Source organism: Acanthochromis polyacanthus, chromosome 15, assembly GCF_021347895.1.
Source record: "Acanthochromis polyacanthus isolate Apoly-LR-REF ecotype Palm Island chromosome 15, KAUST_Apoly_ChrSc, whole genome shotgun sequence".
NCBI classification, from domain to species: domain Eukaryota; kingdom Metazoa; phylum Chordata; class Actinopteri; family Pomacentridae; genus Acanthochromis; species Acanthochromis polyacanthus.
In genome coordinates this window covers 9,443,798-9,460,876 of record NC_067127.1, presented here as the reverse complement: position 1 = coordinate 9,460,876, position 17,079 = coordinate 9,443,798, and the positions used below count along the sequence as shown (strand labels likewise).

Sequence of the window (17,079 nt, the reverse complement as noted above, 5' to 3'; positions counted from 1 at the left end):
TACCGTCATTCTGTTATGCAGTGAGCGCAGTGCACCTAATTGCTTGGATTTCTAACTCAACGCAATGGTGAACGTGTGTGTGTTTACTCTCATTATTGAAGTGCAAACACAGAACTCGTAGGAGGAATATTCTGTCACCTGCCACCTGCTGCTTTTGAGCGTAAATGATTAAGTTTTATTGCATTGTTTTACCGCAATTGGAACAAATACTGGCATGGAGTTGCAATTAAAGTAATTGAAAGAACATCCCTTGCAGCTACAGCCAGCTTTCACATTAAAAGGGAACTGGCACTACAAAAAAATCTGCCTGCTTTTAAAAGCTTGGAAATCAAGGCATTGATGATGTTGAATCATTGAACCTTGCAGCTTGTAAGCCGAGGCGAAATTTATGGATCGCACAGAAAGATCATAAAGTGTATTAGCTGTGCGAGAGTTTAGCTAGTTAGAACATTTTCAGAGGTTAAAAAGATAAGCAGTCGAGTACAGTTGATGACCTGGTTGCATGGATGCTTTGTACGCTTTTGGCTGAAATCGATTTTGCGAAACATTTACCCCACACGTAATTTAAAAAATCAGTAATCTACCCACATGAGGTTTGTATGAGTTGCCTGACCTTTATTTTCAGCAAGGGAGGGTACCATAAACAGATTTGTTAACTCCCTTCAGACAGCAGGTGATTGCACTTTAGCAATAAATTTGCAGTCTTACATTTCTGGCTCATGCATTCCCGTCCATAAATGTAATTAGCTCTGAAATGACTTACATTTTGTCTCGTTTTACTTGTTGCATATCGCTCACAGAACTCTCTTTTGCGTGTCCGTTGAATCTTTTTGTGTGCTCGTCTGTATTTTCTGTGTCAAGCATGCTGCACAGCCGCGTCTTGGGCGACCAGTCACAGCTGAAGGAGGAGATGGAAACACTCAGGAGGGACAACACCCAGCTTGTCCGAGAGCACAACCACCTGAAACAGAACTGCGAGGAGCTCAAGCGGCTGCACAGCCAAGACCAGAAAGAGTTGGCAGACCTTCGGCTGCAGCAACAGCAGGTACAGCGCACCTCACAGACACGCTGTTGTGTGGGTGTCTGCTGTATCCGTCCAGATGCTGCGAGATTTCCTGACATGGCACAGATGCTAGAGCTAAAACGTACAAATTCAAGCTGCTTTATCAGAGAGATATTTGCGCCTGTGCCGAGGCATCACACATTTTTAATGACAGTGAGGAGTTTCCACCTCTTTATAATTTGAAATCATACATGTTGTGACATCAAATAATAGTCCCCTTTGTGTTTTATGCAGTGAATGCTTTGTTCTGAAATGGTACAAGAGGTGTGTGACCTGTATTGTACTGTTGTGGAAGCACTGTCTCACACAGCACCCACGGGGACACTGCAGCAGTTACAAGCACAGGGTAGCAAAGCAGAGGGAAGTGCATACAGGGCATTTCTGAAAAGGGCAAACACAGAAGAAGAGGCCTTGGCTTGGGCAAAGGGCACACTGACCCAAACCGTGTCGCTACAAGATCAGTGAGCATGCAGTCTGCGCTTTGTAGCTGAGGTCAATACAACCCTCAGGTCATAGCAGCTCTCCTGGGAATCAAGAGGGTTGAAATCAGCAAGACCTGCAGAAGTGAAGGTCTCACACAGAATGAGTAATGCAGTCTGGAGGACACACTGTGTACAAAAAACAGTTAATTTTGTTGGCCAGTCATTTACTTTTACTTAAGTGCATAAGTGCAGTTCTAGTAATGCACTTATTCTTACAAAAGCCAATTGTTGGAACTGGATGTTCTTGCCCTCTAAAAACAGTCCTGTCTGCACATTAATGCCACCTGCTGTTGAGGTGAGGTACAGCAAGTGCAGGCTTTGTTGGATTTCATTTGATGGCATCAACATTTTAAACACTGCTCATATCTTTGTAATGGTTTGGAATACGTCTTTTGCTGTCCTTACCAGGTAATGAGAGAGAAGGGCTCATCAGAGGTGTTGAACAAACTGTATGACACAGCTATGGACAAGCTGGAGGGCATAAAGAAGGAATATGACGCCCTGAGCAAGCGCTACAGTGAGAAGGTGGCTAACCACAACACAGACCTGAGCCGCCTGGAGCAAGCTGAAGAAGAGAATCGGCGGCTACAGAAACAGATGGATGCTTTGCTCAAACAGCGAGACTCAGCCATGCACTACCAGCAGCAGTACTCTACCTCAATGAGGAGGTAAAGCACTTCTACATGTAGACACAGAGAGCATGACACTTAATTATCTTAGTAAGATTTTGGTTTGAGCATCAGCACTGGAGAGGAGGGGATGATCCAACACCTACTAGCTGTACTCAGGCTGCATCCAGCACAACATTATTTTGTGTGAGCGCCTTATGCAATTTGACACTTAATCTCTCACTGCTTTTCTCTCAGGTTTGATTCAGTGCAGCAGGAGCTGAACAAATCCTCAGCTCAGAACAAGGAGCTGCAGAGAGAGATGGAGCGGCTGCAGTCGGAGGTGACGCGCTACAAGAACTTGCAACTGAAGTCAGCCAAGGACTGCGAGAAATACAAGGAGGAGAGGGATTCTGTGTTCAACGAGTATCGGCTCATCATGAGCGAGAGGGACCAGGTGATCAAAGAGGTGGACAAGCTGCAGACTGAACTGGAGGCTGCAGAGGCCCGACTGAAAAACACTTCATCGGAGAGGGTGGTGGCCAGTGAAGAGCTGGAGGCACTGAGACAGGTATAGTGTATATATCTGTTACAACGAAGAGAGAGAGGTTACACGAAAGCAAAGAGGACTACAGACCATACCAAACAGAAAGTCATGAAATGACAACCTAAATTATTCTCACCAGATCTGACATATTATAGAAATATTAAAATAAATGGTTTGACATACTAGAATATACACTTCTTCATTTAGTTGCAAAGTGTCAGAGGAGAAGATCAGTATGAATCTCATGTCTGCACAGGAAATATGTAGACAGTTATTTTCCACTTAATTTAAAACCTGGAAATGGATAAACATCTAGCTTGGGTCAGTCCACAGGTAGCAAAATCTGACTGCCACCATAATAGCTGGTTTGTTGGAGTACTTACTACAACTAGTGGAAAATCAAAATTGATCTCGACTAAGAAAACAATCTTGTGCAGAACCTCCTGTAAAATGATTAACTGTCGTTTTCAAACCCGTACAAAAACAACATATGCTAGTGGACTTCACAACTGCTCCTTGTTGGACTTTGTTAGCTAAAGCCAGAATAGTTTTTTCACAGTGTTTGTAGTCTTTGTACTAAGCTAAGCTAACCGATCTCCCGCAACATGATTTAGATACATGAGAATGATAATAATAAAAGTTCACATCTAGCTGTTTGAAATAAAGAGCGCTCACATATTTCCTAAAACATCATTAAAGCAATAATTACTTTTCAAAAAATGTTTCTGGTGTTGCTCATCAAAAAGGAGATTTTCCTTCAAGCTGCCACCAGGAACTTGATCAAAGAGGAATTGTTGGGTTTCACCCCATAATACTATGAAAGTCTTGATCTTTCTGTGTAAAATGTCTTTGGATGGCATGTTATATTTGTCATATAAAGACATTTTAATTGAATCTTAGACTGTCAGACTGATGATTCAGCTGTATTTTCACAATGTCTTCCAAAACCTCTAAATCTGCTTCAGTTTGAATGATATCCTCTGTGAGAATATATTATAAACTTAATGATTTGTTGGTGAGTCTGTTCATGACTTGGACCGAGCATCCACTTGTAACTTGTCCACTCTGTCAGTGGATCAAAGGGCATTTTCACTCAATACACAGCACCAAAACAGTTCAGCCTCCTTTTTGAAGAATATTTCTGAGCCCTCTGGTTGACAGACAGAATACATTTGTAGCTAGTATTGGATCACTCTGCAAATGTTTTTTCTTTTACCTAACATTAATGACTCAGTGTTGAGATGCCCTCGTTCCATTGTGCCTGCCTTTGTTCTGGGACAGGAGTTGAACTCGTCGCTGGTGGACCGTGACAGGGCCATCTGTGAGAGGAATGAACTGCTAGAGAAGTACTGCCACGAGGTGAAGGACAAAGCCGAGGCCCAGAAGGAGCTGAGCCAGGCCTGCAAGGACATCGAGACGGTCCGAGAGGAGAGGGACGTGGCCCGCAAGGAGAGGACAGAGGCCATCATTCAAAGGGATCAGCTGCTCCGAGAGTACTATCAGGCCAGACAAGTAACTACGCTCTGCTCCTTCATAAAATCCCTCCAAGCATCTGCTGACGTCTTTACTATGATGTACTCGTTTGCCTGTCTCATAGCCTGTGAATCAAATTCCTAACTAGGTTAGCCATGCACTCACTAGGCTTATTCCTCAACTCATACATCTTGTGCTAAGCAAAGAGAATATCATGATATGAGTGCATCTAGAGCTGCTGATGTTATCAATATGAAAGCGTAAGTTGTCTGAATAGATAGTGACCGCTTCAGTCATTTATTTAGTTAGGGAATTGACTCACACAATCATTCTGAACATGGAGATTAGGAACGCATATTGGTGAGGCAGAAGCATTTGTCACCACACAGTCAACTTGTGATCGTACCACAGCATCCCAGTTTATCACTCTCAATGTTCACCTCAGTAAGCAGCAACGCTTTTTGAATTTGGATCGCAATCCTTCTACTTCTTGATGTAACTCCTTGAATGTATCAGGAAAAACTGAACACCCGGCTCAAAAGTGGTGGGATCTCACTTGAATGAAAATTGCCGGGCGCATGATGTAAAAATAGAAGATTCCAGGTTTGCTCTCTCATTGTGTGACCCACTGCACATTCACTTTAGTGTTTCCCCCTCTGGCCCTGCCTACGTGTTCCCACTTGGCCCGTGGACTTTCCACTGGGATGACATCACTCAAATATAACTCACCTTTTAAATCTCTGTGAAGCTTTTACACATACAAAATCTCTATGGGTTTAAAAACAAGAACAGCTACAGACAATCTGACAAAACAGATAGGTTTGTGTTGATGTTCAGTTGTTTTTATACTTTCTGATTCTTCCATTGGCCACTCAAAAAAATGTATCAAGGCTGAGTGGCAGCTCTGTATCCAGCTCTCGTACTATATCCATGCATAACAAGTCTTAGATTTGGCAGTATAAAGACAAAAGTGGATTCAAAATCACCTCTGTTGTCTCTTTAAATTGCTCTGTTAGCAGTCCGTTTATAGGTCAGGTATACATGATCGTTAAAGACCTTAAAAATTTGCTTTTGTTAGTTTGAAAGTCACACATCTGTATACATTTTCTGCCCTTAGTGTTTCAGTTAAGTCTTTTTTCCCCCCACAAACACTGTAAAATGTAGGATATTACAACAAACTGAAATGCAGCATGATGTGTTTTTTTAATTAGTCTTGCTGATATACGCTCAATGTTCTTAGAAACAAGACTCCGCCACCCTGGACATGGAACGAGCCAACAAGGAGATTGAGATGCTGAGGAAACAGTATGAGGCCATGTCCCAGGAACTGAAGGAGGCCACACAGGAGGCTGAGGTGGCCAAATGTCGAAGGGACTGGGCCTTCCAAGAGAGGGACAAAATAGTGGCTGAGAGGGAGAGCATAAGGTCAGTCTGTGGATGGGTTTAGTAAAGACTCTCGATAGAGTTGCGTACAATTCTGTAAATCCTGGGAGTATTAACAATACACCCCAGCATTTGTTCTCATGTTATCTCTCCATCTCTGTTCTCTCCTTCCTCAGGACTCTGTGCGATAACCTGCGGCGAGAAAGAGACCGGGCGGTCAGCGATCTGGCCGACGCCCTGCGTAATTTAGACGATATGAGGAAACAGAAGAACGATACATTGCGAGAGCTCAAAGAACTAAAGTGAGTCTTCGCTGATGTTTTCAGATATTATAGGAAAAGCTTATATAAGTGTGCTGCCCGATGGCCAATTGGTTAATTTATGAAGGCAAAATACCCAAAAAAAGACTCATTAACAATCCATGAAAAATTCTACTGCATTTGAACAACTGCAGAACAAAATTGCCTCTACTCAGCCGGCCTTTAGTGTTCTACTGTGTTTGTAAGCATTTGCACTCAGTGTGTGGCAGGACATAAGCTGTGATCCTTTGCCTTTAGAGGCATCATTTAGCTCCGTTGTTTTCCTGGCAGCATTTCCAAACGCCCAGATTAAAGTGTAATCCCGGAAAGCGTCAGTGTTTTGAGCACACATACACATTTTCTCTCTCACTGTGTCTAACACACTGCATAAGAATGCGTTGAAATTGTATGTAAAAGCTCCCTCTGCTGGCTGAAATGTATATGACAACCATTTTTGAGTTAATACAATGTATGGAGGGTTTGAGTTAGATTTCAAGGCCGCGGGATGGATTCTCAGGGACAGTGAGCTCTGTGTTTCCTTATTTTAACTTGAACCTAACATTATCTAACTATAGTCGGTTTGGTTTTATGATGCATGTCTCCAATCATAGTCTGAACCAGTTTCTCTGCCCACTATAAAGTTTTGAAATCTATTATCTACCCTATATGCATTATACCGTGACTCTGTGACATTTTATCCTCTATCCTCTTTAAAGAACAATGTACAATTGAGGTTTTAATGTCACAGCTACCTTCTGGGCATGCCTCACTAGGACACCATATATCTTACTGACACAGGGGCATTGTGTGCAATCTACTTTTAGTTTTCTTCTGAGTAAATATAAATTTGATTCCCTAAACCCCAAAATGGAAAGTGTTGGAGTATGAGAAAGGGCACCAGAAATGTTTTGTACCAAGCTTAGAGCCAAATTCCATATTAGAAGACGGTTAAAATGTGTTCTTTTTATAAATTCACCTTTTGGCCTGTAAATGCAAATCCTTCCTAATCCTGCCTGTTTTCTCCAACCATAATGATATAAACAGTAATTTTAGTATAAACAGAAGAAAAGTTTGACTTTGGTTTGAAAAAGCTTTTCCAGTCTACAGACTGGATGTGTGCGATTCTGCCTGTCCGCTGTCTCTGGTCATCTGTCCTACAGTGTCTGGCCTTTGACTCTGTGTGTCATGTCTTCCTTTGTTAAGGGAGAAGATGGAGAGCCAGCTGGAGAAGGAGGCCCGGTTCTGTCAGCTAATGGCCCATAGCTCTCACGACTCCGCCATCGACACAGACTCCTTGGAGTGGGAGACGGAGGTGGTGGAGTTTGAGAAAGACAGGGTAAGAGCAGTGCTCAGCTCTTATTACCGAGAGTGATTCGCTGACATGCTGCTCTCCTGAGACCCAGTGGAGCTCAAAGGGCTGCCAGTACATGATGGTATTGAAATAAGATTTCCAAAATGACTTGACTGACATTTACATTCTTGCTGTTACAGGATGACATGGATTTGAAGGCACTTGGGTTTGATATTGCTGAAGGGGTAAATGATCCATATTTACCAGGAGATTGTGGAATATTTGTTACAAGGGTGGACAAAGGAAGTATCGCAGATGGAAGGTTAAGGTATGAGCTGCTTCAGGATGCTACGTCCGTGCACCAAAATGCATTAGATTCCTCACCATTCCTTCTTCTGATGTTTCCAGAGTGAATGATTGGTTGTTGAAGATTAATGACATCGACTTAACCAACAAGGACAGGAAGCAGGTGGTGAAGGCTGTCCTTAACGGTGGAGGATTGATCAACATGGTGGTACGAAGAAGGAAGTCTCTGGGAGGAAGGCTGGTCACCCCTGTTCACATCAACCTCGTGGGACACAAAGGTATCACTTACCTTGCTTGTAAATGGATTTAAATATTTGTCTTTTAGTCATTGCTATGCATTGTCACTGTTTAGGCCTCTCTGTTATTTTCTGATTTATCACCCCATCTTCTCGTCTGTATCTCAGACAGTGGCATCGGTCTGGAAAACGGAGTGTTTGTCACTGCCGTCGTCCAGGGAAGTCCGGCAGCCAGGGAGGGTTCTCTCACAGTTGGAGACAGACTGATTGCTGTGAGTTATTGCCAGCTTCTATAAAATTTCTCTATTTTTTTTAATACTCCCTCCCTCCACATCGCAGCTCACGCAGGCTCCCTCTACTTTCTAATCCAGACCTTGATCCATTCCGGTATCCGCACTCCAAACCCAGATAAGGTGGGATTTGGTTGAGTATGTGACGTGGAAGGAGGAAGTCTACTCCTTTTGATTAAATCCTTAAAAACCTGGAGCTCTAGAGGGCTAAGTGCAGCTGTCTCCGGACACAGAGCTGCAGTATACTCACACTCAGATATGGAATTATGAATCTCCATGTTTTTTTTTTTTAAGGTGAAGAAGTGACCTTGTCTTTAATGCTAATCTGCCAGTAGCAGGAGAAATCTTAATTCCCCTGTTAGTTTAAACTTAAGCATGAAACCTGTGAATTACCTTTAAATCCTAGAGAAGATGGAGATCTCTTTAGCAGCACAGCAGCCTCCTCCATGCCACCAAACGGTAGCTTTGCTGCAAACAGTTAGTGATAATAAGTACATAGAATGCATTAGAGGATCTTAAGTAAGTGTGTCATATTTTATCTCACCCTTCTGCCTAGTAATCACATTTTTGTGACAGATTATATATGGCTTATTAAATGCTTAACTCTCATTTCTTTTCCCTGCTTGATAAATATATCAGACTTACTCTAGGTTAAAGCAGAAAGTTATTTCTCAAACTTACTTAATGTTAAATCTCAGCCATAATATATTACCCACTTTGCTCTTTATTATCTCCAACCATTTTAAAAAAAAAAAAAAGATTCCTCTCAAGTCAACCTATTGTGATGGAAATGTGCGGATTGCAGTGTGAGAGTTCTTGAGACTGAAATGTGCTGGCCTAGATTTCTTGTGGTTTCCCCACCGCACCAGCGCGAGACACGTCTCAATGCCCCAGGCGCTCTCATGTTCAGGAGATGTGTCACCTGTATGTGCTTGTAAATGTGCATCCATTTTAACAGTAGTGACGCCCAAGACACACAAACACTTGTCAGAGTACGATCAAAAAAGACTAACGTGCGCTGCTTTTATGTTGAAGGACCTGTCCTTATTTCTAATGTCTTTCCTCTACTCCCCAGATAAATGGAATTGCTCTGGATAACAAGTCTGTGACAGAGTGTGAGGCTCTGCTGAGGAGCTGCAGGGACTCTCTCAGCCTCTCTCTCATGAAGGTGGGCCAGTACTCATCTCACTTTCTGAGCTCCTCTTCTGCTCCTTTTCACGCTGAAAATCTTTCAAAAACTTTCTTTCTACTTCTGCATGGCCTACATAGCAGTTTTGCAGCTTTACCTGTGTGGTTTATGTAAGCTAAGTGATCTTATTACTATTTTATTTGCAAATGTATGATTTTAAAAAACAGGATGCTGTATGTTCATCTGGTGTGGCTAATTCTCTTCATCTGTTTTCCCCACAGTTTTTCCCTCACAGCACGTCAGGCCAGAACATCTTTGAGAGTCTGCGAGAGTCGTCAGAGAAGTCCAATGGACGCATCCACCTGTCAGAGATCCACTCCCGAAACAGCCGCAACCTCAAACACAACAGTTCAACGCAGACTGACATCTTCTGTCCCGATGCTGGAAGCGCTAGCACAAGTAGTATATCTGGGGAGAGGAGGAAGGTCAGGGGGGAATCTGAGGAGGTGTATGGTGACATCAGCAAGCCGTTCTCAACAGGTTCCCTCCATGCCACTAGCCTCCGGCCAGCCTCAGACTTGGGAACAGGCCGCTATGGACCCAGTGCTTTCCAAGAGTGTTGTCCGTACACTAAGGCGCCTTCCTCTTTGCCCTTTGAACCTGTTTCTCCCTCAGACTGCATCACAATGGAAACAACCCTGGAGAAGAAGCACAGTGGGGGCACGTGGCCCAAGATGATGGTGGGAGGTATGTCAGTTGCGTCAGATAACACCAGTCCGGTCACAGCTGCCACCCAACTCTCCATCTATAAATCACCCAAGCAGAGAAAGTCCATTTTCGACCCAGACACTTTCAAACGCCCTGAAACACCTTCCTCGAAGATGGAGTATATGGCAGCCAATCAGATCGCAGCGGTGGCCGCCGCTGCAGCCTCTCATTCCCCGCAGCCTTCAAAGACAGAGTCCCTCTCCTCCTCATCCACCCCTACTCCAACCCCTCCAACTCCACCCACACGCAGTGACTCCTTTAAATTCAAACATAAACATCAAAGCAGCTCTGCCTCTGACTGCACCATCACCTCAGACGGCAAGGGAGAGGCTGCCATCTCTATGGCAGCAGGAGAGAGCAGGGAGAGGAGTGAGCGAGAAAGAGACCGCAACGGAAACCACTATTTCCTGGACGGCAAGGTTCTTACCTCAAGGAAGTCATGTGATGAGGACATTGGCCGTACCAGAGGGGAGGAGCCGGAGGTAAAGAGGCCACGCCCAAAATCTGCCCCCGCCCTGCGACGTAGGATGACTCCTCAGACCATCACTCTTCCCACCTTCCAAGTGAGTCCATTTAAGACGTCAAAGATGGATCTAGAGTCTTCATGTGTTGGATTTTCATTTTCAAGTACCCCCTCCCAGATAGTCCCCTGCTTGCTGCCTGCATCAGTCCAAAGTAGATTTGATTAGAAGTTTTTCTATTAAAGAGAACATGATGCATGTGAGAGAAATTGTAATTGGGACATTTCAAATCGTCCCAGTGGGCCAAAGCATCCATTTTGTGATAGAATTTACAGCCCGTCTGAGTTAAGCCTCTGGGACTTGCCTCTTAGCCAGAGTGTCTGAGTGATTGATGCCTCAGCACTGGTACAGCCACCCAGCCCAGCAGCTGAGTCAGTGCCTGTGGCTCATACAGCCATGCCCAGCTATCTCTGCAGGCCCTGAAGGCAACGGGAGAAGGCGCTGGGAATAAATGTCCATTTCACTGTTGTGAGATGTTTGTGTTGTCATTTTTCTCATTTGGGTCCTCCAGCAAAGGGTAGAGACTTTCTCTCTAGACATAATATTATTTTGCTACCCTGCAGGGAAGATTGTAACCGTTTGTTTCTGTCATTCATCACAGAGCTACTCTAATGATGAGCATTCACCAGAGCCCAGGGACATGCTGCGTTCCTCCCCCAGCCGCTCTCATAGACACAGCGTCGGCTTTGTCCCCACAGTCTACAATGGCACCCTACCTCCTAGTGAGTTTCTGAAATGTTACATAAACCCATACATGCTCTCAGCATAATCATCAGATCTCCTCCTCTCATTTCTAACATGATGGTGTGTCTGTGCCTCGTCAGATTCAGCCCACCGGGGACTGTCTCCTTGTCCCGCTGTGACGGCCGTGATGAGGAATCCAGTGTACACTGTGCGCAGCCACCGCGTTCATACCAGCAACTGTCCATCTGTCGCATCCCAGATATGTCACCAGCACACCCACACCAGGTTACCGCCTTTTCACACTCACCGTCTCCTTGACCCCCGTTTTAGAACCGACATCTTCCATCCAGGCTTCTTTCATTGGCACTTCAGTCTTTTTAAAAGGGGCCTGTTATGATGAGTAATGATTTGAAATTAGCCAGTTTCCCAAAGGCAAATTCACATAATTAAATTAAATTTCCCACTGTTGCTTTGCCTTAATATTGTGCTGTTGCAATTTAGCTCAGCCCATCAATATAATTAAGTCGGATCTCTGAAAGTATATTCAAATTATTGTATAAGCAGTGCACTCATAATTATAGCAGTTTCATAAGGCTTTTTTTTTTATTTCTTTCTTTTTTTTTTGGTCTGCGCAGCCCACAACACCAGGGTCGATTGAGCCTGGACTTGAGCCAGCAGAAGCGCACGGGCGACTACTCTGAATCCTCATCGTCACGCAGCAGCAGAGCTTCACACGGTACAAACTCACTGCCCTCCAGTGCCCGGCTCGGTCAGTCTGACTTGCACTCATGCACGCACACATATGCACAAAGGTCACAGACTCTACATTCCTCTCTCGTTTTGGATATTATGGCGCGGCATTCATTCGTTCCTGTATCTCATTGTCTTTCCAGGTTCTTCCAATAATGTTCAGTACCGCACAGAAAGGATCAAAATCCCCTCCACTCCCCGCTACCCCCGCTCCATGCTGGGATCAGACAGAGGTATAGTGCTCACTAGTAAAAACACTCTTCCCACTCGCCAGACGAGTATTAAAACATGAGTATTAAAGCCCCCTTAGATCATGTTTCGAGGCAGTATATCTAGCTCGTTTTTTTCGTTCTTTTTGCTGTTTCTAATGTTTGGTTTAACGTTATTGAGCATGCCGTGTTGCAAGATCAATGTTTTTATTAAATTTTAAATTGAACATCACAGGCAGAAAGAAAGCAGGCACCGCCTTCAATTTTATCCTCAGATGTGGAGGTCTTTTAAGCACTTTCCCAGTTTGGATCATTAGTGTAAGCGTTACTACCGAATTATCACACCTTTTATCTCATCTGCACAAGGTGTTGATGTGCGTAACTAGTCAGATTGTGTTCTGACAGCAAAATAACATGTCCAGGTGTAAATAGTGTCCAAGCGCTTCAAGATCTGATAACCCAAATATCCATCGTTGTTTTTTTTCCTTACATTAATGTGCGCTTCTAAGCTTCTAAAGCCACTAAACCTTATTTGCAGATATAGAAACTACATGCAGGAAGCTTAGAAAGTAAAGTTTTGTCAAAAATGAAATTTGAGGCTGTTTGTGCATGTGGAATAACTGATATAACTGATTTAATGTCCTTGATTAAAAATATCTACATATCACAAAATGGCGTGACGCTATGTTTGTAATCAGACTTCAGTATGCAGTTATATACTCTGCAAGTGTATCTTCATGTGAGATTTAAATGTCATCTTAAATTACTCACTCTCGCTCTGTCCCTTTCTACTACTATTTCCCTAAATCCAGGCTCCCTCTCACACTCCGAGTGTAGCAGTCCCAGTCTCATCACACCTCCACAATCGCCACTCAATCTGGAGACTTCTTCGTTTGCCAGCAGCCAGTCGCAAGGCTCCATTTCCACTTTACCTCGAATCTCAGTCAGCCCTGTGCCAATAGGGGAGCGCAGGAAAGACAGGTATGACAGAAAGGAGTGCTGACGGATTTAAATGTTAAAAAGTAGCGTGGCAGAAACTAACCGTCTGTGACCAGCTGCATCACATGTCTGCACTGCTGTGATGCTCCTCAGCGCTGCATATGAGCTCGTTCACATTCGTTTTTCCTAATCTGGTTCTTCAGAAATTATCTCTGGCAAATGGGAAGCTTCCTAGCAGGGACCTGTTTATAGTCTCGTTCGTCAGTGGAGCCTTAAAAATACTGATAAAATGCCTATACGAATGATTAAAAATGTTGGATGAGTAAGTGTAGTATGATTATAAGGATCATTTCAGAAACCGTTACAATATGGCCTACGACTTCCCTCATGGATCTTCCTTGACTATTTCAAAAGACGTTGCCAGGCAACAGGTCTATCATGGTCAGAGTTGTGCAATCCCTCATTGAAATTCAGATTGAAATCCTATTAAAGCTGTTGATAATTTTATGGAAGCCTCTTGGTGTTTCCACAGAAGCAGTCATTTACCAGTTTGCTGGAATTTCAGTCTTTCCTCCAACATCCCTGCCTCATATTGTATTGCAGACACCTCTCAGCTTTTTGACTGTTACTGTCTCTGTATGATATCTGTCCTCCATTCTCCTCTTTATCTCCTTCCCGCCTCTCTGCAACCTTCCATTTCCAGATCTCTTTACCGTAATCGCTCTTTTCTAAGGATTCCTCTGGCTGCAAGGCCGAGGTTCTCCTCTCTCAGGAGCCTCAGGTTTGTTCTCCCTCAAAGTGCTACAAACAAGGGAATGCCCCCACTTTTTCCCCCCAAGTTCACGTTGTCCACATGTTCTAGTGCAGTCGAGGAGATGAAATGGAGGAGCAGAATAGTCTTTTGCAGCTTACATGCACTGTATGGAATGCTAAAGGAGGTTTTGTATGTTTTTCACCCACCGCAAGTTAGCGGTCTTATTTTGAGATGGCTAGTTCTTTGCATGCAACAGTATGATTTGTGCCTTAGGAAACAAACCATAAAAGCTTCATTAGCTACGCTTGGTGGACTTTAAAGATTCAGTGTTGTTTATGTGCCTGCACACGTCTCCCTCCATGTCGGAAAACCCGCTTCGGTCTCAGACAGTGCATGTAGCCTTCATGCTCTTTGATGACGACATGGTCAATATGCATGTGTGCATTTTGGCCTTAAGCCAAGTCACTCTATAGTCTGTAGTATGTATGTTATGCAATGGTATTATTATTCAGCCTCAAGCTTCTGGGTCATGGTCTTGTTTGTACACCAGCACTCTGTTTATCCCAGTCTCTGGCTGCTAACCCATTCCCTCTTATCTGCCTTCATGAAGTTGTACGCCATGTCCAAAGCCACCTTGTTTAGAAGACCAGCAAAGTTCATGCAAATCTCCTTCATGTGGAAGGATTCATTTGCTCGTGCATTCACTGTAGCACACAGTGTGTCTGTGCTCCAAACGGTCCCCTTTTTTTCCGTAAACCTAGCATAAAGTGACCCTCTGGAGAGATGATCCATTACAGGCCTGGGGGGATATTTACACTCAGTTTCTAACATTCTTTAACGCAACTTAGGCTTGCCATTGAAATTCTATAATTTGAACTTTATATGATTTTGTATAACACCAGCGAAAGCCTTGGTAAGCTTTAACTCCCCAGAGCTGTAAATAAATTGGTCTGCCCAGCCGTGAAAATGTCAAACCACCTTTTACCCTCTCTTTCCACTCCTTTGTGGTGTCCTGCAGCTGCTTTTTTTGTGATGCCATTCATTCTTACACAAATGTCTTCCTTCCCACCAGACCTTACTTGGAGGAACCCCGCAATGTCATTGTGCACAAAGGTGCCGAGCCTCTGGGCATCTCCATAGTCAGTGGGGAGAACGGAGGAATCTTTGTCTCCAAAGTCACTGGAGGTAGCATCGCCCACCAGGCAGGACTGGAGTACGGAGACCAATTACTGGAGGTATGAACAGCTTACTGTATGTTGAAAAGGTTATAGCTTCAAGCAGAATAACAAAGAATACACTGTCAGATGCCCGTAAGGGAGCAGAGCAATATAGAAGCAGACTAATACGATACCACTAATATATGCTTCCTTCAAAGGCTCAGTCTTTTTGCTGACTACCATACATTTATTCTGTATGGCTTCACTTTCTGGAGGACTGTATTCATTAGTGTTGTCATAGTTCCAAGTATTTTAATACTTACTCAAATGTATCCACTGAAATGATATATTAAAGACATTAACTCTGCAAGCTAAAAATTAGTTGCAAAGTCGCATCAAGTGTGTGTCAACTGTACTTTGGATGATACACTTTGAGTAGTTAATAGAAAAATACAGACTAGGGACCTTTTATTTCACAGAATATCAGCAAACGTTTGCAGAAACTTAGTTGCGGTTTAAGTCTGGAGACTGTGCTGCCACTCCATGTTTTCAAGCTAACCATCTTGTTCTTTTTTCCTGAGCTAGTTCTGGCATAGATTGGAGTTAGAATTTGGGTCATTGTCTTGCTGTAGGATGAACCCCAGAGGGAACTGCATGGCACTGCAGAATGCTGTGTTTTTAGCTCAGGGTTCCTCTCACTCTGTACAAGTCACCGACCCTAGATCCAGCAAAACAGCCCCAGACCATCACACTTCCTCCTCCATGTTTGACAGTTGATGTCACACACTGAGGAAACATTCTTTCACCTACTCAACGGCATACAATAATCCTGTGTGATGAACCAAAGATTTCAAATTTTGATTCATCAGTCCATAATACTTTCTTCCAGTCTTCAGCAATCCATTGATGGTGTTTCATGGGCAAGCCTCTTTTTCTTATTCTGACGTTTTTGCAATGGCTTTCTTGCTGCAACTCGATCTGTCAAACTTGCAACTCCAAGCCTTCTCTTCACAGTTGAAACTGAGACTTCTTACTACGGCCAGTATTGAGCTGTGCTTGAAGCTGTTGTCCTGTGAGCCACCTATCACCAAGCTGCTGACTGTCAGAAACGTCTTCTGATTCTGTTGAGGCTGTGTGTCTTCCAGACCTCTTCCTGTCAGAGTGTGCCCAGTTTCAGACTTCCTTTTAACGGTGAAGAAGGCTGTACTCACAGACACTTTGACTTTCTTTGCAATTTCTCTGTAGGAAAGACCTACCTTTTTAAGTGTTATGATGGTCTGTCTGTCTTCTATTGTTAAATGCCTTCTCCTCGCCATTTTTATAGCGACACGCTACTTTTGCAGTACAATACTGTTCAAATAACGCTCTGGAGGGTATAGTGTCACAGTGTGTTTTAACACCACTTTTTTACAGACAGAGGGGGTTGTAAGTAGTCAGGAAAACTCGGGACACCTTTAGACTTTTGTAGCACCAACTTTCAAGACTTGATCACTCTCCATTGCTACAGTACAGCTTTGAGTTGTTAACCCATTTCTTGTTCCCTGAAAAAGGCCTTTTTGTATTATTCTGAAATGTACATTATTTTTCTGTTTTGGGTAACCTTATCATTTATTAACCTCTGGCACGGACCCTGTCAATATTCTGTTTTCTGATGTTTGTCTTGCAAAAGTGTAGTTAAAAAACGGATATCAAAAAATGAAATTTAACTTCTAATTTGTTCTTTGATATCCGTTTTTATTGAAAAAAAGAAAATCGGAAAATTGGTTTTCTGTTTTCTGATTTTTATTTTGAAAATGAAAAACGGGAAACGGCCGTTATCCGTTTTTGGTGTTTTGACTCCAAATCGAAAATAGAATGACGGCGACGTACACGGACCCTTCACCTCTTACCTTTGTACCATTTCAAGCTATTCATTAGACTTGAACTACTTGAATTAATTAGATTGTTGTAAACTTTTGACTGGTAGTGTACATCAGAGACTTTACATAACCAAAACTATGCATGCACAAAGTCAGTACTTGTTAGTTATGAAGACCACAGATGATTCAAGACAAATAATGACTGATTGTTGTTGTTGTTTTTTGTTTTTTTTAGAGAACATTGAATATACACAGGTTTTTTTTTCATTTCTTTAAGATTAGGAAAATTGGTGTGAAGCTAATCCCCTCTCAACTCTTATGAGTATCTTCT

General features: G+C 43.2%; 1 protein-coding gene across 6 annotated transcripts in view; it reads left to right on the top strand.

Annotated features, from left to right (window-relative positions):
• dlg5a (discs, large homolog 5a (Drosophila)) overlaps positions 1–17,079 on the top strand; it is a 40,984-nt gene that overhangs the window by 13,094 nt on the left and 10,811 nt on the right. For 3 of the 6 annotated variants that reach the window (XM_022201848.2, XM_022201850.2, XM_022201847.2), the window contains exons 5-23: positions 862–1,045; positions 1,954–2,213; positions 2,412–2,724; positions 3,982–4,212; positions 5,414–5,598; positions 5,733–5,858; positions 7,059–7,191; positions 7,347–7,474; positions 7,555–7,730; positions 7,857–7,960; positions 9,054–9,146; positions 9,389–10,438; positions 10,998–11,118; positions 11,221–11,365; positions 11,716–11,849; positions 11,974–12,063; positions 12,852–13,020; positions 13,682–13,759; positions 14,805–14,967. In XM_022201848.2, coding sequence (XP_022057540.1) covers positions 862–1,045; positions 1,954–2,213; positions 2,412–2,724; positions 3,982–4,212; positions 5,414–5,598; positions 5,733–5,858; positions 7,059–7,191; positions 7,347–7,474; positions 7,555–7,730; positions 7,857–7,960; positions 9,054–9,146; positions 9,389–10,438; positions 10,998–11,118; positions 11,221–11,365; positions 11,716–11,849; positions 11,974–12,063; positions 12,852–13,020; positions 13,682–13,759; positions 14,805–14,967 — 3,883 coding nt within the window. The remainder of the gene's footprint in view (positions 1–861; positions 1,046–1,953; positions 2,214–2,411; positions 2,725–3,981; positions 4,213–5,413; positions 5,599–5,732; positions 5,859–7,058; positions 7,192–7,346; positions 7,475–7,554; positions 7,731–7,856; positions 7,961–9,053; positions 9,147–9,388; positions 10,439–10,997; positions 11,119–11,220; positions 11,366–11,715; positions 11,850–11,973; positions 12,064–12,851; positions 13,021–13,681; positions 13,760–14,804; positions 14,968–17,079) is intronic. The other 3 variants (XM_022201854.2, XM_022201853.2, XM_022201851.2) reach the window with 2 other exon arrangements.